Below are 23,910 nucleotides of genomic sequence, written 5' to 3'. Positions count from 1 at the left end.
TTGGTTTTAAGCATACTCTTTTTAAAGATCTTTCTCAATAACAGTAACTGAATAACATACAACTGACCATGGTAATTTCTTTTACCTGCTCACCATTCTGAGAGCAAGTGTGGCATATTGTGTAAGAGATCAGAAGATCTGGTTTCTACTCCCCACTCAACTGGGTGACCTTGGGTCAGTCACAGCCTCTTGGTCCAACCTACCTCACAGTGTTCTTGTGAGGATAAGATTAAGAGGAGGGGAATAATTATCTAAGTTCCTTGAAAAGAAAAAGGGTGGGATATAAATATAGTAAATACAATGAAAAAACTAAAGGTGAAACCCTCACCTGAAATTTTAAATTGATTACTGAAGGATACATGAAAACTGTGAGGTTATTGTAATAACAGGGTTTGGGTTGCTTGACTGCAATCATATGAATTCATTAATTATGAATACTCAAAGCTGGCTTTTACAGTAGAGTAAACTACGAAAGACTAATAATTTTCCCATTAGATTGCTGTTCCCAGCTATTGTATGAAGAGCACTGGGGTACCCCGATCCCAAATCTGAACTCACTTCTACTTAGATCAGTTTTGACTCCAGTTAAAGACTCTATCCTCTGACTATTGATGTATGCACCCAGTGCTTGCTGTTAGTCTTTATTTATATATTGTTGCCCAAATAATGCCTTGAAGGTCCATTTCTCAAGGTAAGCAGGTGTGTTCTAAGCAAGGAGATAGTTTGTGAATACTGCTGATATGGCTTCCTTTGAGAAGTTGCTATGGATATGCAGCATTTTTAAAAAACCCTATTATATATCCAGTTATGTCTTCTATAGTTTTATAAAAGTATGGGGAATAATTGCAGTACTCGCAAAATTGAATACGTTGTATTTGAGGTAAAGCCAATATATGTTTTAATAACAGCCAATTTTTATTTGCCTAGGATAGTCACAGAACAGTGGCAAATGTGTCTGATGAAGTTTCAAGTGAGGAGGGGCCAGAAACTGGATATTCCATGCGGCGTAATGTAGAACGTGTTTCTAGTGATTGTGCATTTCGAAATAGGAAATCCCATCATTATAAGAAGCATTACCCTGTGGAGGTATGCATTTGCAATACTTTCAAACTTTTATGCAAGCTCTTATGGATAAAAAAATCTGAAACTCTTTTTCACTTACTAGCCTGCAGTAGCTGTCAGGGACAAGTCCTTCCTAACAGTTGCATCTCTGCTCTGGTGCCACTAGGTTTGTTTGTTTGTTTGTTTGTTTCATCTCAGTACCAGACTAACAGTTTTATTGAAAAGAGAATTTACTGCTGTGTTGCATGATGGTTGTTCAAATGGTGTTTCACATCAGTTGTTCAGTTCTTCTTTTATGTAATCCTAGAATTCTTAAATTTTTCTACAATTTGTCTTGAATTGTTTGTTAAATATCAGCTGCCTTGTAAGAAGGAAGGAGGAATTCTTCCCTGGAAAAATATTTGCTTTGCTTCCCTTCTTTTGACTATCACTCACATCTTAGCAGATGCTCATTTGAACATGATTGAGGCTTCATAGCAGTGTGGAAGTCATTTTCCCATGATGGTTGCTTCTTTTGTGCACACTCTCCAGCAGCATTAGTTCATATCATGGAAAGTGGGTTGGGTTCAGTCTGCTCATGGTGAGAATGTATGGAGTGGTAATTTAAAGATCATTCTCCAGTATAGGCCAAGTTCTACTTTTGTGGTGTATGAATATTCTCACATTGTACTTGGTATAACTATTTGTGAAGTGGTTGAGTAAGTAGCAATAATAATCTTCTGATTTAATTGTGACCTTCCAATTTATGAGAAAAAAAATCAGATTTGTGTCAGATAATAGTTAGATGGATCTTTGGAAAAAATGCAAAGTAAATTAGTTTAAATTTGGGCAATTTACATGGTGAATGTTCTGTTTGCATCAAAAAATGTTCTGATGCTCTAGACCAGACATGGGAAATGTATGGCCATCCAGATGTTTTGGTTTACATTTCCCATCACCCTTTGTCATTGACTCTCCTGACTGTGCCAATGGGAACTCTCATTCCTTGCTTATAGAGAAACCTAATTTAGCATGTTTATTTTATTTCTGTGTTGTACATAACAAAGCTATTTGTGTCTCTTTAGATCACATATATTTGATCTAAAATATTTGAAGAAAAAATAAATATACTTTACTGTGTATAAAATTTTATATTACATAGACATTTTAATTGGACTATCTATAAAATGTAAAGACAATATAATGTTTCCCTTACATTGGTTAAGCTTTAAAAAACATAAAAACAAAGGTACTGAAAACTATTGAAATGTTAATTACTTTTAGTACCCAAAGAACTATATATGATATGCTGGCAACCATGTATCACTGGTAGCAGTACTTGCTAGGTTCATTTCACCCTGAGATATATACTCCATTGATCCATTGATGTAGTAGTTATTAATTTTTTTTTAACATAAGTGCCTCTTTTTATTCAAACGTTATTTTAATTGTTAATATTATTTATTTATTTTATTCTTTGGCCAGGGCAACTTAATTTATACTGTTAAATTATATTGTTTTATATTATGTTATTTATTTATGATTGTCAGTCGCCCCGAGGCTTTGGCGAATGGGGCGGCATAGAAGTTCCCTAAATAAAAATAAAATTAAATAATATATTCTTGATTGCAACTTAGGTTGGATTATGATTTCATTTTTAAAGCAGGTTGGAATTTGGCAGTAAATACGTATCTAATGTGTATCTTCAGGATATCCCTAAATCAGGCACTAGTTGCAGTTCACGATGTTCAAGTTCCAGACAAGATTCTGAGAGCACAAGGCCAGAGTCCGAGACAGAAGATATTCTCTGGGAGGATCTTTTACATTGTGCAGAGTGCCACTCATCCTGCACCAGCGAGACAGATGTTGAGAACTCTCAGGTTAATTCATGTATGAAGAAAGAGTATAGAGATGACCCATTTCATCAGGTTAGTGCAAAAAACACACATATCTTGCCAAATCTGTCATGGGGTAGAATTGTGGCACGGAAAAGGATAAATGGAATGAATTAAAATTATTTGAAAATACATACTTTTGATAGTGGTAAATTAGTGCTTGGCATACAAAATTCTTCGGTTCCAAAATACAATTATTATCACTATTTTTTGCAGAGTCATTTGCCCTGGTTCCATAGTTCTCATCCTGGGCTAGAAAAAGTAAGTGCAATCGTTTGGGAAGGTAATGACTGCAAAAAGGCTGACATGTCAGTGCTTGAAATCAGTGGCATGATAATGAACAGAGTAAGTATTTTAAAAATTTGGATTTATTACATCACTTTCCCCAAGTTAAAGATACTTGTGTTCCTCAAACACCTTACAATCCATGAATTTGTCTGCATCTTATTCCTGGTTTTAGATTGATTTGTTGTTCAGTCTAGACGTCCTGTATAGTGCTGCTCTTGCTTGTTTTGAACAGGGTTGCTAATTTCTACTAGTTCCTTCTTATGCTACAAATTACAGACCTGATTAGTAGTCACCCTATAAAATGTCCACAAGGAATTGTTTGAATCAATAAGAATAACATTTGAGTAAGCCCTTTCTGTGAAAGTGTATACTACCATATATGAGTATGAAAGCCTGGCAACATTACGTTTCTAGTCTGAGCTATATTTAGTAACTCAGAGAAGTTTAGTCTCAAAAACACTGGGTTGTATTCAAAGTGCAACTTTTCAAAACAGAAAGAGGGCCTATTTTTGGCTGGTTACCCTCTCTACTGCAGCCTCCTTTCCCAGTGCCACATCCCATAGGATTTCTAAGAATTTATCAGGATTGCCCTATGAGGAAGAGCAGGGGCCACAGGATGTACACTGTGGAGTGTAGGTGTTAAAGTCAAAATAATTGTTTCTCTTCTAAAAATTTGATCTTTGTGCTAATAAATGTCAAAATTGTTTTGCTGTATTAAACATCTTTGGGTATTTTGAAAACAACTACCTGTATGGAACTATACCAAATAGGATTTATCAGCACATATTATATTATAGGGTTCTTGGTTTTTTGTGTTTTTCATCTATAGGTGAACAACTATGTACCTGGAATAGGATATCAGATTTTTGGAAATGTTATCTCTTTAATCCTGGGTTTAACACCATTTGTATTTCGACTTTCCCAAGCGAAGGATCTGGAGCACTTAGCTGCACATTCTGCCACTGAACTTTATACTATTGCATTTGGATCAAATGGAGACATGATGGTTCTTTCTATGGTTATAGTATGCTTCATAGTTCGTGTTTCTCTTGTATGGATTTTCTTCTTCCTGTTATGTGTGGCGGAAAGAACCTACAAGCAGGTAGGCAATAGCACCAAACCCCTTAAATTCTTTCTCAAAGGGAAAGAATCCACAGTCTTTGGAATATACATATTTGTAATAGTATAGCTGTCCTGAGGTGCCAGTTAGCTGTCCCGAGATGCCAAGGCATAAGGGACGGCATACAAAAGTGTTAACTAACTAACTAACTAACAGCTAGTGTACTCTGTTTTGTGTATTTATAATTTATTATTATTTGCCATAATATTTTAAATCTTGCACTTGAAAACTATGCCTTTCCAAAGCAGTTTTTGACATAGCACAACACAGTTCATTAAAAACACAGCACCATTAAATTGGTGTCCTTTATAAAGAAGACAGTCTATTCTGCCTACCTTCAAAGGAGATCAGAGAACTGATTCTCTCCACCCTATAAAGTAATACAGAGTGATGATATCTGAAAAAAGCTATACATTTGTATTTTTAATTATTTTAAAATTGCTTATTTTTTATAGAGATTGCTTTTTGCCAAACTCTTTGGCCATTTAACATCTGCAAGAAGAGCACGGAAGTCAGAGGTTCCTCACTTCCGGCTAAAGAAGGTGCAGAATATAAAAATGTGGCTCTCCCTGCGTTCCTATCTGAAGGTTTGATATCCTTTTTTTTCTTTTTGATATTGCAAACTACCTCAATTCATTCTATATAATATTCTTATACTGAATTTTCCTACTTGCTTTTGTTCCCTGGTTTTGTCAGTGCAGAATAGTAGGTATTATATTTCTCACCAAGAATAAGAGAATCAAGAAGTCAGCAGCTTAGACGTCCTGCTGGCCTTGGTTCTGGAAATACTGTGTCCAGTTGTACTGAATTGATTCAGTAGTATTCACTATGTCATTAAGCTTTACCATACTAGATTTTTAATTTTTTGTGGGCTAATGCCTTAGAGAAAGAAGGCTATGCCTATTAGTCAGCTTCTTGTTTAGGCAAAGACTGACCTCAGTTTTGAGAGAACCGAAACTTGCCATCCTGATGGGCTTAAATGCAGGACTGAAAGTTTTGTGACAGAATATGTGTTCTCCAAAGAGTTTACTGGCACCAAGTGCATTTGCAAAGTTTCAGAAACTAATCCAGTAACCAGAAGTTGAAGTCTTGCCAAGTTTTGGGTAGTTTGTGTCTGAAACTGCCAGTAACATTGCTGCAGCAGAGGAATAACCGTTAACTATTAATAACTGCTTTGACAGAACTTGCTGTGAAACTGTGGTTTCTATAATCCCCAAGATGTACGCATTGCACTTTCAGTAGTATAAGGAAGGCATTTGCATTGGCTTCACAGGCCTCTGTTGAATGGCTGTGTTCTGTGATGCTAGATGTTACGAGTCCCTTCCTCACATTATATTAAATTTCCTGAATAATTCTCTGTCCTTCATCCCTCCCCACCTGGTTTGGTTTGGTTTTCTCTTCTGTATGCTCGCCCCCTGTGATATTGGTGTACCTATTCTTACAGTATTTCTTAAATGGGTTTACCACGCATCGCTGTCCTTGTGCTTCACAAGAAGTGCCTCCACTGTTTCTGGTGGGGAAATATTTTTTCAGATACTTAGTATGATGCCAGCTCTCTGCAAAGGAGCCACTGAGGGCGGAGACCTTTCACCTGAGAGAACAATTTTTACTTGATCAGCATCTCCTGCCTTTTCCTACAAAGGGCTCAAGGCAGCTTACATCATTCTCTTCTCCATTTTATCCCCACAACAACAACCCTGTGAGGTAGGTTGGGCTGAAAGTCTGTGACTGGCCCAAAGTCATCCAGTTGGCTCCATGGCCGAGTGGGGACTAGAACCCAGATCGTAACATTGCCATATGTCCTCCCCTTTATCTTTCCATAAATAGTGCTTTATTTTTTTTTGTTTGAATTTACTTGTATACCCTGACTTTTTCCAAGGGTTCCTTGTAGTTTGCTGCACAGAATGTGTGTTAATCCCTATGGGAGTTAGTCTTAAAGAGCTATTTTCTCATCTTATATCAAAGCAGTGTTAGTATTCTATGTTAATTCATAATGGCAAGATGTTTGGATGTTGTTCAACTGCACATTGCCTAATGTAATGGCCAGTCACAGGAAATTTTAGGACACTCTGTAAGTAAAAGTTCAGACACAAATTCAATTTGGTTAAAGGTATCTGGGTGGTAGCCAATTCTGCACAGCACTAAGGCTGTCGTATTAGTATAAATAAACATGTGCAGCATAACTGGTGCTCATTAGAGCAATGGGTATAATGCCACTTTTTCCCATTGCCCCCAAACCCCTAATTATCATGCAGAAATGTTGATTTATATTAGCACAGTATTGTTGGTACTAGTGTAGGAATACTATCTTTTCATCAAATTCTATGTGTATCAATAACAAAAAATAGCTAATTGAATAGTCACATTCTTTCATCATGCTGCCTTTTTTGTGCTTGTGGAAAATCTAAGTACTATGTCAAGGGGATTTTTAAAAAAATTGGCTTCTTTGCAATCCACCAGAGGGAGCTAAAATCTCAAAGGATAACTGGTCTAAAAATAGTGAGCTGTTCTGTGTGGACCTAGCAGGGAAACTTAAAATTGATGAATCTGATCATTTCAAGCTAGCATTGTAGTTTGTTCTACAATAGAAGCTGTGGAATTCGGACTGATCTATGATTCAGTTTCTTCATAATCTGACTAGCATTACACTCTCATCCTCTAATTTAAAAGGTGTTGTTTTGGTTTCTCAGATCTTGGTCATGATATCCTCTTAAGCAGCCACAGCCATCACACACACAGCAAGAACTCCTAACATCAGCTATTTCTTCTCTAGTCCAGTTGCCCTCAGTCTTAGAAGTAGTATTTTTTGTGCTTCGCTGTATTCCCTCTTAACTTTCATAGAGACATAATTATATACACTGTGTGAAGTACAGTAGCTTCTTCATGTTTTTTTCCCCCAGAGGGTTCTTTCCTGTTTATCTGTGCAGCTCCCTTTCTCATAGGAACTCTATTGTACCTTATTTGCAGAGTATATTGAAATGGCTTTTTAGGAATGGAATTGTTGAAATGCAGGACTTTGTAATCAAGAAAGCTCTATACAATGAGAGACTCTTGCTTCAGCCAACTTATCCCAATTTTCATCATTAACAAGCATTTTAAAAATAAACACTCCTCTAAACGGAACAAGCAAGAACTTTATTGCCCCCTAAGGCACAGTCAGATGATGAGCATGTAACCACACATAGCAGGTTCTGTGGTTGAGAATCACTTAATGCATGTTTCTTTTTATTTTCAGAGGCGAGGTCCTCAGCGGTCAGTTGATGTAATAGTCTCATCTGCCTTTTTGTTGACTATTTCAGTTGTATTTATCTGCTGTGCACAGGTAAGGAAAATGTAACAGGAACTAATTTACTTCATTTTTAATCTTGCAGCAAAACTGTGTAGGTAGCTTTCTTCATGGAGAGCACAAATCTAAGTCCTCTGTCAAAACCAGAACAAGAACAGGTACAGAACAGAAGCAAGTGCAGGAAGTTCTTCATGTGCCCAACTTGCCTCTTCTGCTTTGTGTAGTCACAGTACATAGGAAAGCAGGTGCTTTAAAGGAGCCATACTGACTCAAACAAGGCAGGTGGGATATCTATGTGCCATTGTCACTCTGCCACTTACAACCAAATGACTCTGTTGCTTACATCTCTGTGGCTATGCAGCATTTGCTTAGTTTGAGCACCATCACCAAGAGTCCAAGATTCAGAATGAAATCAGGTTGGACAGATTTCTAGGCACTTTTGTCTGTTACAGCCTTAGAAAAAAGAGCAAGTTCTTCTGCACAAAGAAGTTGAAACAAATGAAAGCTTTCTGAGAACATGGCTATAGTATTGCACAGCTCCATCCATTTCAGTGAGCACAGGATAAATTCTCTGGATTGCACCACAGAATGCAATCCAATGCATGCCTACTCAGAAGTAAGTCCCAGTGAGTTCAGGTAATTTAATGGTAAATTTATGGTAAATTAAGCTTCTTTGAAGTTTAGGTAATTGAATGCTTCCTACTTTATGGTACATTCACTTTTCTGTTTTGTTGTTCCCTTTTAGCTACTTCATGTACATGAGATCTTCCTTGACTGCCATTATAACTGGGAACTAGTGATATGGTGCATTTCATTAACTCTGTTTCTTTTAAGATTTGTTACACTTGGATCTGAAACTAGTAAAAAATACAGCAATACCTCAATATTATTAACTGAACAGGTGAGAATTTTGCTGGTTGGAGTGATGGCTACATCTTAACATGCAGTGATGCCTGGCATTTTGTTTTGTTCATGTTCAAGAAGAGTAAAAGAAAATATACTTTCCTATCTTAGAGAGTATGCACCAGGACCATTTGATTCTGTACAGACCTCAATGAACATTTGGTAATTTTTTTGGAGGGGGAGGGGTTGGCCCAGCTTACGCCTTTCATCTATACATTTCTGTGGATAGTTATTTTTAATTAATATTTTAATGTTTTTTTTTTTTTGCTTTTGCTGATTCTGACTGCTGTTTACTCATGCTTTTATTTTTTAATTTTTAGACCATGAAGCCTTATGCTGAAGGGTGTTCTATGCACTTTCTTTTCTTCTTCCTTTAAAATTACATAATAGTGAGCATGTAGCCCTTTTCATATATGCAGAATTTGAGAATCCAGGCTGCTGACTCAGGTTTGAGGTGAATTTCTGTTAGAAAATGTTACCCTTTTTTTTGTTAGATAAATTTGTACTTGAAAATGGAAAAGAAGCCGAACAAGAAGGAGGAGCTGACATTAGTAAACAATGTTCTAAAACTTGCTACAAAATTACTCAAGGTAAGAATAAGAATGGATTACCATCATGTGTACCTAAAAATAGATCTTCCTCAGTGTAGCATCAGTTCTTGGTGGTGGTCTTTCTTGTTCTCCTCTAGTTCACAGTTCTAATGATTTGCTATTTTTTAAAATTGACACTTCTGAAGGATGAGGCTTTAGGGAAGGTTTCTGCCAGTACCTGCATGAGCCAGGTGGGGAAGCCTCATTGACTTATCTGGTCCACAGGCCAAATGTTCCCCATATCTGTCCTGAAGCATCATCCCGGTGAACCACCAATTTGACTCTCCAGAACTTGGGGGGAATTTCTTTCAGTGAAGTGAAATTTCATAGTCCTCTACTCACAGAAAGATCTTTCTGATTCCTAGGAACTGGACAGCCCCTTCAGGTTATATGGGTTGACAATGAATCCTCTGCTTTATAATATCACACAAGTTGTCATTCTGTCTGCTGTTTCTGGTGTTATCAGTGACTTGCTTGGATTCAATCTAAAGGTACCTTTTCTCCTTTTCTGTCTTAATTAGTAAATAAGTTCAATATTTAAGAAACACAGTAACCACCTTTATAAATATAAATGATGAGCATTTGGTTTAATATGTTTATATGTTCATTTGTTTTTGGAATAGATTTCCAAAACAATCAATAAGAGAACATATAATAAAATGTGTTCATCATGACATAGCTTACTGTAGATCTTAGTGCAGTGGCGGCACACTATTTGAGCCCTAGAGGGAAAGACTCTGTGGTAGGTACATGCTTTGCTTGCAGTGTCAGGTACCATCCCTGCTATCTCCAGTTAAAAAAAAAAAAACAGTAGCAAGTTATAAGAAGTTCCTGCTTAATTCCCTGGATAGCCACTGTTAGCCTGGACAATGCTGGGGTCACTGACACAAAGCACAGCATAAGAGCAAATTACAACACTGCAGTTGAACTTGGAACTGAATATGTTGTCTCATTCCTTAACTTTCAGCTCTGGAAGATCAAATCCTGACCGTTTTCAAAAAGGAGATAGGGAGAGAAGAGGACTGGGTGACTAAGCTGATTCAAAGCAGTTGCTAATCCTGTATTTCAGAAGCTACAATCTCTTCAAGACTATCTGTTGAAAAAACTGAAGTGTTTACATCTGACTGACTTGTGCAATCTTTATATTTATTTTACCTTTTTGCTTTTTTGTAAAGTTTATTTTAGCTGACATTGTATTTTATTTTGAAACATTAATATGCTTTGGTTATGAAAAGGTCAAACAAGGATATCCAGATACTTGAGATCTTGGTAATTGGTTTCATAAATTACTCAAATATGCTTCATCTGGTATGAAAGTTGAAGCTCCGATTCTAGGCTTTTTATACTTCAGAAGTTCTCATTACAACAATGTCATGCTGAAGTCACTTTAGTGAGTGTGTGTTATAAAATGTTTAGAACATTTTATTTTTTATCATTCTTTCAGGGTAGTATCAGAGCACCAGCATATTGTTGGTTACGGTAGAAAGTGATATCTACTGTAATGACAATGCAGTAGGCCAGGGAACTAATGTTTTATAGAGAGATATAAAGAGAGAGAGAAGCATGCAAATGCTGAAGTCAGCAGGTATCTTACTGAAGCAATTCCAGGATCCTAAACACACTGAACTGAAGTTTAAGCATTACTGCATATTAATAAGGTATTATATAGCAGGTCAACAAGTGCTCTTTGATAACATTTTTATTAGAGCAATAACATAAACTGTTACCACACTGTAAGATATTTTGATAAAAATTAGCTATAGTATTTATTTGAAACACTGGGCTGTTTGCACAGCTCTGACTGTGCCGCTCAACATGTGCACTTTTATCGTTCCTTTTAATAATGAACTTTATATATACTAAATAGAATATATTATGGTGGACTGTGGTGCAATAGTGTTACTTTGCCAGATGGATACATTATGTATGCTTAAGAGAAAATGCTTTCCCATAGTACACTGTAGTATATGTGACTTATACCACACATTGACCATAAACTGAACAAGAGCGACCATGCATTATTTTAAAGTTATACAACAAGCCACTTCGGACATTCTAATTTTGAAAGCTCAGTTTTCACCTTGCCTATAAGTAAGTGCTGTTTGGGCTAATTTCTGTTGTGTTTCCTTGGATGACATCAGTGTAAACATAGATAGGAGCTAGCTTTGTGATTCTGTAACTTCAGCCTAGCTCACAGCTCTGTTAGAGGCATGTGTACATAGGACTGAGTTTAAAGTGATTCTAGTGGGGTGGGAATAAATGCTTTTAAAACTGAGGTCAAATCATGGTAATGTCATGTTGTGTTTGACAGGATTTTTATAGAATTTTGAGAATATTATGGCTGCAATTCTATACACACTTCCTTGGGAGTAAGTTGCACTAAAGTCAGTGGGGTTTACTTCTAAATAGATGTGTACAGGATTGCACTGTAAAAGTCATATGTCTTTATTGACACATAACTATTTTTAGTTAGGTGGTTCACTGCTGAGATTGAACCAGATGATGCCTGTAACAGCCTAATTGATGTAGATATATGCTGCTGCAATACAGCAAATCCACATCGAATATGTGGCTTTTGCCTACAGAGGTTTCTGAGACTGTTCATTTCAGTTGGAGTGATTCAACTTTACATGCACAAAGGGATACACCAGGTTGTTTCTTTTTTACGAGAATGGGGGAACCCACATGTTGTGTGTATGCAGAGAGCACACACAGGGTTCTGGAAGGCAAGAAGATAAATAGATTTGAGCTTTTGGATTTGGATTCAATCACTATTTCACACAGGTCTTTTAATATAATTAAAATGCCAAAAATTGTTTAGCTCCATCTATTTAGGCTACTCCATAAAACTGTAAAAAGAAATAATGTAGAAAGGGGCAGGCTTATATTGAGCATATCTAGAATATTCTGCATTGGAGAAAGAGTATTGTGTTTGCTGTTCCCAAATGTCATTCCTTTTGGCAACAGAAACTAATGCACGCAATGGAAAAATAAACCTCAACCTCCTCCCACCCTTCCAGAATAATTGTGACATATCCTAACTTGTGTGGTATAAGATATTTTTATATATAAAGCAACACAATGATTTTATATTTTATTTGTTGCTCTACTAATGTTCAATAATGACCAAAGTGCATTCTGTTGTTGGTTGCTCCCCCACCCCCACAAAGAATGTATTACTGGAGCTTTAAGAACATGCTTGTGTCTAGTTTACCATGTAAAAAATCTTGGCTCTATGATCTGTTCTTCCTCTGTGTTGTCTGATGTTGGGGTTGTGTTTAGGAATCAAGTCTATTTTATATTTTTTCCCAAAAAACGGTACAGAACTAAATAAAACAACATTTTGCACAGAATATATTTTAAGAAAAAAAAAGCAGTATGGGTAAAATATGACTTCACTTCTACAGTCTGTTTCTCTCTCTTTTTTTTTTAAAGAAAGGATAAACAACTGTTCTCCAGAATGATTTTTGTTACAGAATAATCCTATACTTGTCTGCTCAAAAGTAAGAACTAAGTTCAATGGCACTCTAGAGATAGAGTTGTAGGGCACAATCCTATGCATACTTAGAATGGAAAAACTCACAACTCATACCATGCCCCAGCCATGACATGCTGGAAGGTGTAGGTATTCGTCTAATTAAATACACATAGGATTGTGCTTTTATACTAAAATGCTGATTGTGATCTTGTTAGAGGGCAGCAATCTGAGTTCAAGAAGGAAATTCAATTGTTAATACACTGTATATCAGCAACTAGCAATATGCTGGATTGTTGCACTGCTTACAAAAAACCTAATGAGGGCTAACAAATATGAAAAGTACCTCACAATAAAGACAGGTGTGTTTAAATTGTTTCCATTTTGTATATCACTCATACAAGTGAAATGCTAAGCATGTTTTACATTATCTTTTTTTAAAAAAACAGAGGTAAACAGATCTTATTTAACTGTTTTTGACACATGTTTGTAACAGACAGCGTGTTAAAGCTTGGAATAAAACATTCTGTGGCTGATAGAATAAATCAAAGTGTTCAGTTGTCTTTTTACTGTAACAAATTATCAGTGGCCTTCTGGGATAAATAAGGAAAATTGCAAGCACAAGAGCAAGAAATTACAGAGAATAAACAGCATATTGTATGGAGAATAACACAAGTTCTCTCCTTGATAAAACTGGCTGCCTGATCTGTAGAAGAAAAGCATATGCTCCATTACTTTGCAAAATCTGAACATAGAGGTTGCAGACTTCTGGGCTGAAAAGTCTGGTCTCTGAATGGAGATCAGATTGATTGAAGTAGTAGCAGTCATTGCGCAGGAATGAACAAGAAGGGGTTAAAACTTCTCTCACACTCCGCCTTTCATCTCTCAGAAGATCAAACTGACCAGGGCTGTGCAGGCCTCAGCAAAGCTTTCTGCTAACTATTTTGAATGTCTATTTTCCTCTACTGAACAGAAACACAAAGGTAATGAACATAATGAAGTTTCTTTATGCAAATCCATCAAGTTTCCAAAGGTAATTTCATGTGTTGCGATTTTACACACTGAGATTAGTCTGTGTTTATAATGTTACAATGAAGAATGGGTTGTAGAGATTCACCAGGCCATGTGTTTAAGTTAATGTACAGGTTATATTCATGATCCCTTGAACTGCATGAGCATTCTAAAAATAAAATGCAAATTGTTTTTCCCCTTTGTTGGCTGTTAGTGCTGATGCTCTAATATGACACTTTCAGAAGAATGTTCTAAGAAACCTTGGGATTCCTTAAATGCCTTTCATTGATAATATGTGTAATGGTGGATAGGTTTGCCAATTACTACCAAATGTTGCTTGCAGTGTGTAGCCACAGCAGGGGAGTGTTGGGAAGCACTTCTGAGGCATCTTATTTCATAAAGAAATGCAGTAACAGTAACTTAATTTCAGCCTCATTTCTCTACGTTGTGAGGTATTAACTATGTGCAAAATGAGCTTTAAATGCCGCTAAATGGATTTCTCTTCTATTTGGATAAAGGAATCAGTTTTTATTTGCAGGGTCTGTTAACAGACAATGGCTGGACTGTTCCCCTGTTGCAGCTTGTTTGACCCAATATAAAGTATTTTTCACTTTAGTGGTAGCCCTCTTTTATCCTTGTTCAGTCCTTAGAAGCCATTATTTACTAACAGCTCCCAAATGAGCTTAATCTATCTGTTAATGAAAGTTATTTATGTGGGATTAGGTTTCTGCTTTTCTAACACAACCATAGTCCAAAATTCAAAGCCCTGGAGCCATGATAGGGAATTAAATGACTCTCTAGCCTTCTCTTTTTCTGAAAATGCAGCCAAATAGGATTCAACACATTTTAACAGCCCAAATATTTGGTTTTCAATAAAAGCTCAAAATGCCTGTGTCACAGTATTTCAGATTATAGGACTTGAAAATTACTTTTCAAGATGTTCAGAGTAATTGTAATCAGCAACCATTTAATTATATATTCAGCATAATTTTTTATTTATTTATGAATTTGTATGCTGCCCACTAATCCATATGGATTCTCTAGGCGGCTTATAATAAAATGCTAAATACTAAAAAAACCCCACCAAGAATAAAGCCAGTTTAAAATCACAGAAAGTTAAAAAATAAATATCACAATTACACCAAGTAAGCGGAGCAATAGATGTCAGAATAAATAACAAATTTCAAGACTTTTCTTGGAAGTATTCAGAGAAGAGAAAGGTCTTCATCTGTTGGCGAAATAAAACAAGGTTGGTGCCAGGTGAATTTCTTTGGGGAGCTTGTTCCATAATTGTGGGGCACCCACTGTGAAGGCCCTTCTTCTATTTACTGTCCCTTTTACCTCCTTAAGAGATGGTTCTTTTAGAAGGATCACCTGCCAGATCCTAAAGGGCAGGTAGATATATATAGGAACAGATGTTCCTTTAGATAGCCTGGTCCTAAGCCATTGAGGGCTTTGTCCAAGCTTTATACCTTGTTTCAAGGTAATGTTTCCTTAAGACCACTTAAAAGGTAAAAAATTTAAACAAAGTGTAAAGAGCAGTTCGGTAAAGCTTTTTAAAATAACAGTAAAATCTACACTTTTCAATGATATGGGCATGCGTTTATTTAAAAACAGTCTGAAACACCTAAGACCTGACAAGAAGCAACAAATGCACACCCAGCCTGTGAAAGGACATTCCATAATGATGTGGTGACCACAGATCCTATCCTCTGTACCCTCCCTCTCAAGTGTTGATCTTAAGACCCAGGCAGGTTCATATAGCTGTAGGGGGACTCTCATAACAATGTAGCTCCAAGCCACGTTTCTATTTTAGCAGGCCTGGAAATTACTGGTACGAAATCAGGATTGTAGGCTCTCATCTAGCTCTTGCAAAGCATCTGGTGCGTTCTTACCAGTGGAAGCATAACTTTGTTTAAAGGCAGAGCCACACAGAGTGTAATCTAACCTGAAAGTAACAAGAAATGGATGACTAACAAGGTTGGCTTTCTGCAGATGGAGATTTAATACCTATGCTAAGTCTGTAATAAGCACACGCTTCCTTTTTTCTCCTACATCCATTTCTTTCCCCTATCTACTCTGTTGTGTTGTTTTTCCGATTGTAAGACCTTTAGGACAAGAACCTTTCCTCTCATGTCCTTGCATGTAAAGCAGCACACAGATTGGATATGAGTATGCCTGGTTATCAGGGCAATTTATACAGCTCTATCCCCTCTTTTTCCTTCATCAAAGAACCCAAGGTAGCTTACCTGGTAGTCCCCTCCATGTTATCGTCACAACCCTGTGAGGGTCGTGAGTGCCAATGGCTGGCCCAAAGTCAGAGAGCAACCCTAGGGCTGATAGGCCCTGGATGGCCATAGAGTAGGTCAGAGGCCTGGCTCCAGCCATGGCATTTGTTCCAGCTGGGAGAAAGATTGCAGCTGGGACAATCCTCACCATGCCCATCCTCCACCCTTGCTGTGCTGGCTGCCTATCCAAAGTTGCAAGTGTGACTTTGGAGCCAGTGCAGAAGGAGGCTGTTCCAAGGAGTGGGGAGAGGAAGAATGAGGCTCTGCTGGGGTACAAGAAATGAAGCTGGTATCTCAGCCCTCCTCCTCTGAGCAGGGGGCAACTAACATAGCTCCAATTCTTCATCTGTGACCATTGCTGAGCAGGAGAAGTGTGTTGGCCTTGCAGAAGACTTGCTTCTGTGGGCCTCCCATGCTAGAACAAAATCTGCATTTGGAAGGCAACCACTTTCGGTGGTGCCCTCACTGAGCTTCATGGCTGAGTGGGGACTAGACTCCACCACTCTGGCTCTCCCTGGGTAAGCTCCAAACAAATATTCTGAGCTTCCGTAAGATAAAATTTCCCCATTGGATTTTAAAGAAAAAATAGAAACATGTCATTGCTAGAGCAAAGCAGTGTGCTAGAACTTTCAATGAGTTGATGCCCAAATCCTTTCTCCAAACAAATAACATGGTACAAATGGAGAATTTAAGTCAACAAAAGTAACTCCAGCAAATTCTAGGGGTAAAACCTGACAATATCTGTCAAATTTCTGCAGGTTGCTCATCAAGCATTCAGAGAAGCCGTTTCTTACCCTTTCTAAAGTCTGTCTTCAACCACTATTTCTTGCCAAACTTCAGATTAATCCTTGTACTCTTTTCTGAGTCAAAGCCATGAACCCTACGGACACCTGTGCCACTCCAGCTACCATGTCCCTGGTTGTGATAATGGAACGAAATTTCATCGTTTAAATGGGACCACAAGTATGACCACAACCATCTACTCATGGTCATCAGGGATAGAATGTGGCCTTGATGTGCAGTTCAGCTGCCTCCCTCAGACTTACCAGCCACCTGAAAGTTACTATTCTCTGCAGCCTGTGATCCTATACCCTGGAATCACGAGGGGAGGGACCCATTGTATTCCCCATCCTCTTGACACTTCAATGTCAGTTTAACTTCCCGCATATCAATGAATGAGTGCTATTATTCCCCATGGCAGGAAAGTATGTATAGCTTAGCAGGTGGAGATAGTGTTGCAGAGCAGAAGGGACTGCCTTCATGAGCATCTCCTAGCCGGCCACCTTATGGAATTCGCAAGTTAACCCTCTGAGCTAATTTGGTTTGTTCTCCTAGGCATAAAAGCAGATCAATAAAACAGATTTCTTTGAAGTGTGTTCTATGCTGACTTTTCAATTAAAATGCAGCACTCAAGGGGCAATTGAGCAAGATAGCCTAATCTTTTCTGCACAGTGGGGCACTTACTTTATATGCAAGGCAGGCAATGACAAGATTGCTTAACTCTGCACTGCAGGACATCCAGGAAGATGTTCCCCAGACTCTGACAATTCTAAATCAGATATATTATCTGCCAGGAAGTTGCTCCTCCAGGAAGACAGGGCCAAATACATCACAGCCTAGTTTTATCTGATATGTAAAATAGGGACAGGAGAAGAGCACCAGCAAATATCAAAATAGTAATGTTGAAGGGTTCTTCTGTAGAACTGCAAAAACACTCTTTTCTTAAAAATGAAATTTAAAAGCTGATATCCAGACAAGTGAAAAAGTGCTGCTTCCACAGATGGAGCATATTTGCATAATTTCTCCTTGACTTAGCTGTTCTACCATTCTTATTCAGTGTAATGTATTTTGAAAACTTTCTTTGGCCACCCCCCTCCCTCATGCATGTTCAAATACATGTTTGCAGCTCTAAGGACTGGCATTTCAGGGGATTCCTGGGCAGTTGATATATGTTTTCTCCATAGATTTGCTGTGTATTCACAATGTACATTCTGCATTCCATATGGTAGTGCCAATATTTACAGTGGGCTATTCTGCACAAGTGCCTTGTACAGTAGTGTTTGGCCTTTCAGGAATGTGGGAGCCAGTGTGGTGTAGTGGTTAAGGGTGTGGGACTGAGACTTTGGTGTGCCAGCTTCTGGTCCCCACTCAGCCGTGGAGCTCACTGGGTGATTATGAGTCAGTCATGGACTCTCAGCCCAATCTTCCGCACAGAGTTGTCGTTGTTGTTGTTGTGAGACTAAGATTGAGAGGAGGAGAACTAAGCCACCTTGAGTTCCTTGACAGTAAAAAAGGCAGGGTTTAAATATAATGCCTAAATGAATGAACAAAAAAAGTAGGAAAAGCGATGGCAGAGTTATGGACTGACAGTGGCCTAAGAGATTATTGTGGCAGTGCGAGGTCATGGGATGGGGATGTGAGGAAGTAAGGGGTTTTCCCAGTCTGTTGCATTGATTTTTATCTCGACAAGATCCCCGAGGAACTGGAAGTAGGAAGGACACTTTTTTTCAGAGTAATTCTCAGATCTGTAGGACTTTGTAAAGGCACACAGTGGGCTTTTCACACATCCATTCTTTTGGCTAGGTGCTGTACTGATGTTTTACTTTTAGTATATTCTGTTCTTTTTGTTGGAAACTGTTTTTATCTGCTTTATATTTTACATGTAAGTGACTTTGGATCTTTCTTGAGAGAATGTTGACAAAGCAATTAAATCATCATCATCATCGGGCTAACATATTTAATTGCACAAGTTAGTAAATGGAAAGTGCTTTTGGTTCCATTAGCCGTGACTATTGGCCTTGCTGCTAAGAGATAATGGAAGCTGTAGTCTGAAACAAAGAACACCCCTTTTGTTCTAAACCAAGCGTCTGGCAAAACTGTGCATACTGGGACTTCTGCAGGGCTTGGACAGCCGTTGCTGATCTGCCCTCTTCCAGGTGATTTCCATGAGTCATATAATCATAGAACAGCAGAGTTGGAAGGGGCCAGAGGGCCGTCTGGCCCAACATCCTGCTCAGTGCAGGAGTCCAGGTTAAACCACCCTTCTCATATGGATGCCCAGTTGCATCCTGAATGCCTCTAACTTGGGAGAGCCCACAACCTCCCTAGGCCATTGGTTCCATTACTGTACTGCTCTAACAGTCAGGAGGTTCTTCCTGGCTTTGGAGTAATTTGCCATTACTTGACCAGCCAATTTAAAATTAACACTCTGGGCAATTGACATGGCAGCTTCTCCCCAGCTTTCCCCTGGAGATGTCCACTTCAGATACAACCATTACAGCTGTTCCAAAATGGCTCAGCTGTGAATTGTAATTATGTGTGCGTGTTGGCTTTGGACCCTGTAGTTCAGGAGTCTGGTTGTAATTCTGTTCATGCCACTTGAATTCTGGCTAGCTGGCAACCTTAGCTGGTCAACATCAATGAAGCTGTAATGTTCTTCAGCAAAAGAAATCTTTCTGATAAGCCCAGTCTATTCTCTGGCTTGCCCCTGCTCAGCAGATCACTCCTGTGTGCTCCTGTTATAGAGGACACTGTGGTGACCTGTGGCCCAAGATAAAGCTTCCATCGGAAAGGGTTATCTTAGCAGAAGAGAATCAGAGTGCTCCGGCACAGATCTAAATGTTGGATAATAGAAAGAGAGAGAGCGAGAGCTTTCTCATTCCATAGTAACGCTAGCCCAGCCGATGGCCTGTGTCTTTACAGGTTTTTCTTGATCTTGTCAGCAAGCTCTCAATATATTCAGGCGTGCATAGTAAAGCCCGGCCACTCTGTTCAGTAATTGAGCCCATGGGAGTCTCTGCTTCTTTTTAAAGAGCAGATCATTCCTATCAGGAGACATTTCACATTGTCAGTCTTCTGCAGGATTCTGCAGACTTAATCTTACTCCTACTGATTATGGGCCATCCTGTTTCTTTCTGCTGAACTGTAGAAATTAAAGAGGGGCTCTTTGTTTTTAAACCTGCCAAGGCTTTGGTTTTTTCAAGATTTTTTACTTTTTAGTATTACATTTATATCCTGCCTTCCATCTCCAAAAGCATTCACTGCAGCGAACAACAAATTAAAAACAATCTGAATTAAAACATCACAAAAATAGATTAGCTAAAAACACAACAGTAGTAGAAATCAAGCGAACTCTGTGAAGAAAACACTTACAAAGCCATCTTTGTAAGATCACCAGAAGAAGGGGCAGTAGCATACAGCTTCCTGTTAGAGCATGGGAGCCGGCTGCCTCTGGATGACCGCCCAAGTCCCTTCCAGCTCTGATTCTATGATCACATCTGTCCCCAACATGCTTTCCTTAGTACACGCCTTCAATTTCTGAGCCTCACAGCCACTCCCCTGTACCAGCCAGGCATCGCAAGATCCCCTTCATTTACCAGTTTGTGCCTTTGCTCTTTTACCTTTGCTTTGTTTGCATATTCATTTATTAATGATCATATTTGTCTCCCAGTTTGTCTCCTTCTCAAAGGAAACCAGGGATGCTTGCATAAGTTTCCTCCTGCTCTCCATTTTATCTTTGCAACAGCAACCCTGTGAAGAAGGTTGGGTTGAGAGTCTGTGACTGACCCAAAGTCACTTGGTGAGCTTCATGCCTGAGTGGGGACTAGAACCCAGGTCTCCTGGATCCCAGTCCGACACTCCACTGGCTTCACTGAACCGTTTTGTTCCTGAATTGAGGCCAGAAGACTGGGCGCCCAAAACATGCAGGGCTATTTCCCTGCCTTCCAGCACCACACTGCAGCACAGAGCTGCAAGACCAAGAGCATCTCCCTGTTGCCTAGCAACCCTCCTGTCTTGCACCATCACAGGCACAATGGCATGACTGCTGCACCGCCCTGGCCTTTGCTTCCTTCCTCTCTTCCTATTTCTATAAATTTTATATTGTGGATTTCCAAAAATCATAACTAAACCAAGCCAAACCAAGCCAAACCCAAACCCAAAACATAAAGCAATAAAGATCGGGATCAGGGCAAGGGCAAGGGCTAAGATAGTTTATTGTTGCATAAAGATGATAGTTTATGCTGCATAAAAATTAATTAAAAATTAAAATTTTAAAAATTAAAAAAGAGGCCTTTTGCTGCAGGACAAAGCTTTTTCCACCTCACAACCTCCTGACTGACACGCCAGGACCGAATCCCACTTTTGTGACAGCAGCCTAGATAGAGCACAAGGTCTGGAGAGGGAATGAGGTTGGCATGGGAAGAGGGATAGAAAGACAGCCGTTCCCCCTTTCTGAGGCAGTTTCCACTCTTGGAGAGGTAGCCAGTTCTGAGCAGGCGGCAGGGTGGTGGCTCAGCGGCCCGAGTCTGAGCCCTGAGGGTTGAGTGCCTTGCTGCTGGGCCCCCAGAGCATCCCATGGCCTCCCAGATGATGCCAGGAGGCCATAGAACAGCACCCTGAGCATACCATTTACAGAGAACACACGCTCCTCAAACCTGAAGGGGGCTACTGTGCAAATCGATGCATTCAACTCACGGTGCTGGAGGGGAGCTTTGCAAGTACCCTGGGCTGCCGTAAGGATGAACAAGTGGGTCCCTGACCAGAGCAAGCCAGACCCTTCCCTGGAAGCAAAGATGTCGAAACTGAAGCGGTTGTACTTTGGGCACATCATGAGAAAGCAAGGCACGCTGGAGGAACCCGCATGGAGGGGACTAGCTCTCACAAATTGCAATCCCCCCAGATAGAGTCTTCAGTTTTAGAGGCAGATGCCTTGGCAGTTTCAAGGTGAGAAAGTGAAGATGGACTGAGTGCGAGAACCAGCCTGCCTTGGAAAAGAAGGGAGACATTTCAGAGGGGAATTGAAGTGGGGGGGGGCGGGGCTTGGCCCTGCAAAGAGATGACGGGCAAAGTGAGGGGCCCAATGAAGCCGTGTTGGACATTCCCAGCATCCAACCCTCAAGCAGCTGGAGCCACCCTGAAGGAGGAGTCGGAGAAGCAGGGAAGGAGGGGGTGCTTCAGAGTGGACTCAACTCTTCACATGGGCAGACACTACTCCCACATTTCAAAGAGATCATTACTTTGATTTATGCTTGTTTGTAACATGTGAAGCTCTAACGAAAGACTATGCTTCTCAGCTTGCATCCAAGCCTTCTGGAGAGGGAAAAGGGAAGGGAGAAACCTGCCCACAAGAGCGGCACTCATCCTAGGGAAAGCTGAAGACAGAAGAAGTCCAAAGATTCAATGGATCGATTCCATAAAGGAAGCCACAGACTTGAATTTACCAGAACAGAGCAGGGCTGTCAAGGACAGGATCAATTGGAGGCACTCACTCATCGGCTTGCCATTAGTCAGAGATAAGTTGATGTATGGAGCAACAGTAAAACCCCTATACTTACTTAGCTGGGAGTAAATCCCACTGAACTCGGGTTATGTCTAAGTAGATAAGTGGAAAGTTTCACTGTAGGCTTGATAAAGTTCCATCAAAACCGATGGGATTTTAAAATGCTTAGGTTTGGTTGGATTGTATCCAAAAGCAGTCCTTGCTGATTCTGCTTCTTTTTAAATCCTAAAACTTCCTACCTGCATAACTAGATCAGCTTTCCATAATCCCACCACCAGGCAAGGCAGAAAGCGAGGGGCACAACGAGCTCTTATAAAGCCACAATCTTATGTATGCTACTTACAGGGGAGTTAGCCTCACTGGACTCAATGAGATTTTCTTCTGAGTAGACAAATGTACTACTGAGTTGTGAGTGACTTACATGACTCTGTCCTCGTTTTGCTGAAAGTAGCATCCTTTAAAAAAACAAAACCAAAACCAAGCAAACTATCTTGCCTAAACAGAGTTTATGTGGGTACCAAGAAACACAGAAGCATCTGCTCTGATGTATCATTTCAGCTATAGAGTAGGCTGCATGGTTAAAACATTGTTTTGGGAGTCCTAGAACCAGAGAGTAGTGTGTCTGAGCATGTGCTGAATGATTTCCCCTTACCACTAGGCTTCTCCTGCCAGTGTACTCACACTGGAAATTAGAGGACTCCATTTCCATATCAGAGGCATGGATGCTCACCTAATATATAACAATATCTATCTCGCATGCTATTCATCAGATTCTAGGTTGGAATAACCAGTAGGTAATTACAAAGCTTGTGCATTTTTCAGTTTTGATAACTAATCGGATAAACTACAATCTTACCTCCCTGATCTCTTGACCCTTTCCTTCCAGGGCCACTAGATGGCTCTGTGGCCCAACAAAATTCTAGGAGGAACGGCTTTGTACTTCAAGACAGGGCTCATTCGCAAGAACATATTTTACTCACCTGGAATTAATGACCTGCAGTTACGTCACTTTGCTGTACATTTCATACCATTAAAAATGGTATTAAAATACCATTAAAATTAAATACCATTAAATACCATTAAAATTTTATTTTATTTTACTGTATATATTTTAATTGTCATTGTTTTAATGTATTTTGTATTCAATGTTGTAAGCCGCCCCGAGGCCTTGGCAAGGGGCAGCATAGAAATGTTTAAATAAATAAATAAATAAATTAAAATGTCACCATTCAGTCCTCGTTTCACAACTAATTCCGGGTAGGATAAACGTGCAGCTGTTTCACCAAGGGAAAGCTCGACTCACAAACAGGCTCCTGGGTACAGAATCCATGCTGGATTGCAAAGTCGTGTGTGTGTATCCTACGCTGAAGTTAGGCATGTGTGTAAGCTTCCCTGGGCAGGGGCCCTTGTCACAGCGGAAGTTCCTCTTTGCACCACTCTTGCTTTCATAAAGATCCTTTGGACTCAGGCAATCCATATGAGCAAGGATGTAGTGGAGATCAGAGTGCACCCACTTATTTTGGAGGGGTCTTTTGGGTGGGGAGTGTTATTAGATCCCTGAAGCTGGGGGCCACTGTCCATCCCCCACTGCCACTCAAGAGACTTAAGTTTGATGGTTTGTTCCTGGCAACTGCCCACTGTCTTGGAGTCCTGAATTTAATGGGTTAAGAATAGCAGTGGTCTTTTTTGACAGTTCCTGGGAACTACCAAGCAGCACATGTGTTTTCTGTGAC

General features: G+C 39.5%; 1 protein-coding gene across 4 annotated transcripts in view; it reads left to right on the top strand.

Annotated features, from left to right (window-relative positions):
* The window catches only part of PHTF2 (putative homeodomain transcription factor 2), a 74,777-nt gene extending 61,634 nt beyond the window's left edge, over positions 1-13,143 (top strand). For all 4 annotated transcript variants that reach the window (XM_044423399.1, XM_044423395.1, XM_044423396.1 and 1 more), the window contains 10 exons: positions 928-1,086; positions 2,751-2,969; positions 3,153-3,281; positions 4,054-4,326; positions 4,800-4,931; positions 7,580-7,666; positions 8,376-8,531; positions 9,028-9,123; positions 9,489-9,614; positions 10,091-13,143. In XM_044423399.1, the coding sequence (XP_044279334.1) occupies positions 928-1,086; positions 2,751-2,969; positions 3,153-3,281; positions 4,054-4,326; positions 4,800-4,931; positions 7,580-7,666; positions 8,376-8,531; positions 9,028-9,123; positions 9,489-9,614; positions 10,091-10,111 (1,398 nt within the window). In that variant the 3' untranslated portion in view covers positions 10,112-13,143. The remainder of the gene's footprint in view (positions 1-927; positions 1,087-2,750; positions 2,970-3,152; positions 3,282-4,053; positions 4,327-4,799; positions 4,932-7,579; positions 7,667-8,375; positions 8,532-9,027; positions 9,124-9,488; positions 9,615-10,090) is intronic.
* Positions 13,144-23,910: the final 10,767 nt, after the last annotated feature.

The sequence above is a fragment of the Varanus komodoensis genome, unplaced genomic scaffold (assembly GCF_004798865.1).
Source record: "Varanus komodoensis strain SLA01 unplaced genomic scaffold, ASM479886v1 scaffold13_3, whole genome shotgun sequence".
Classification (NCBI taxonomy): domain Eukaryota; kingdom Metazoa; phylum Chordata; class Lepidosauria; order Squamata; family Varanidae; genus Varanus; species Varanus komodoensis.
The sequence above is the reverse complement of the archived record's forward strand: the minus strand, read 5'-3'. Positions and strand labels throughout refer to the sequence as shown.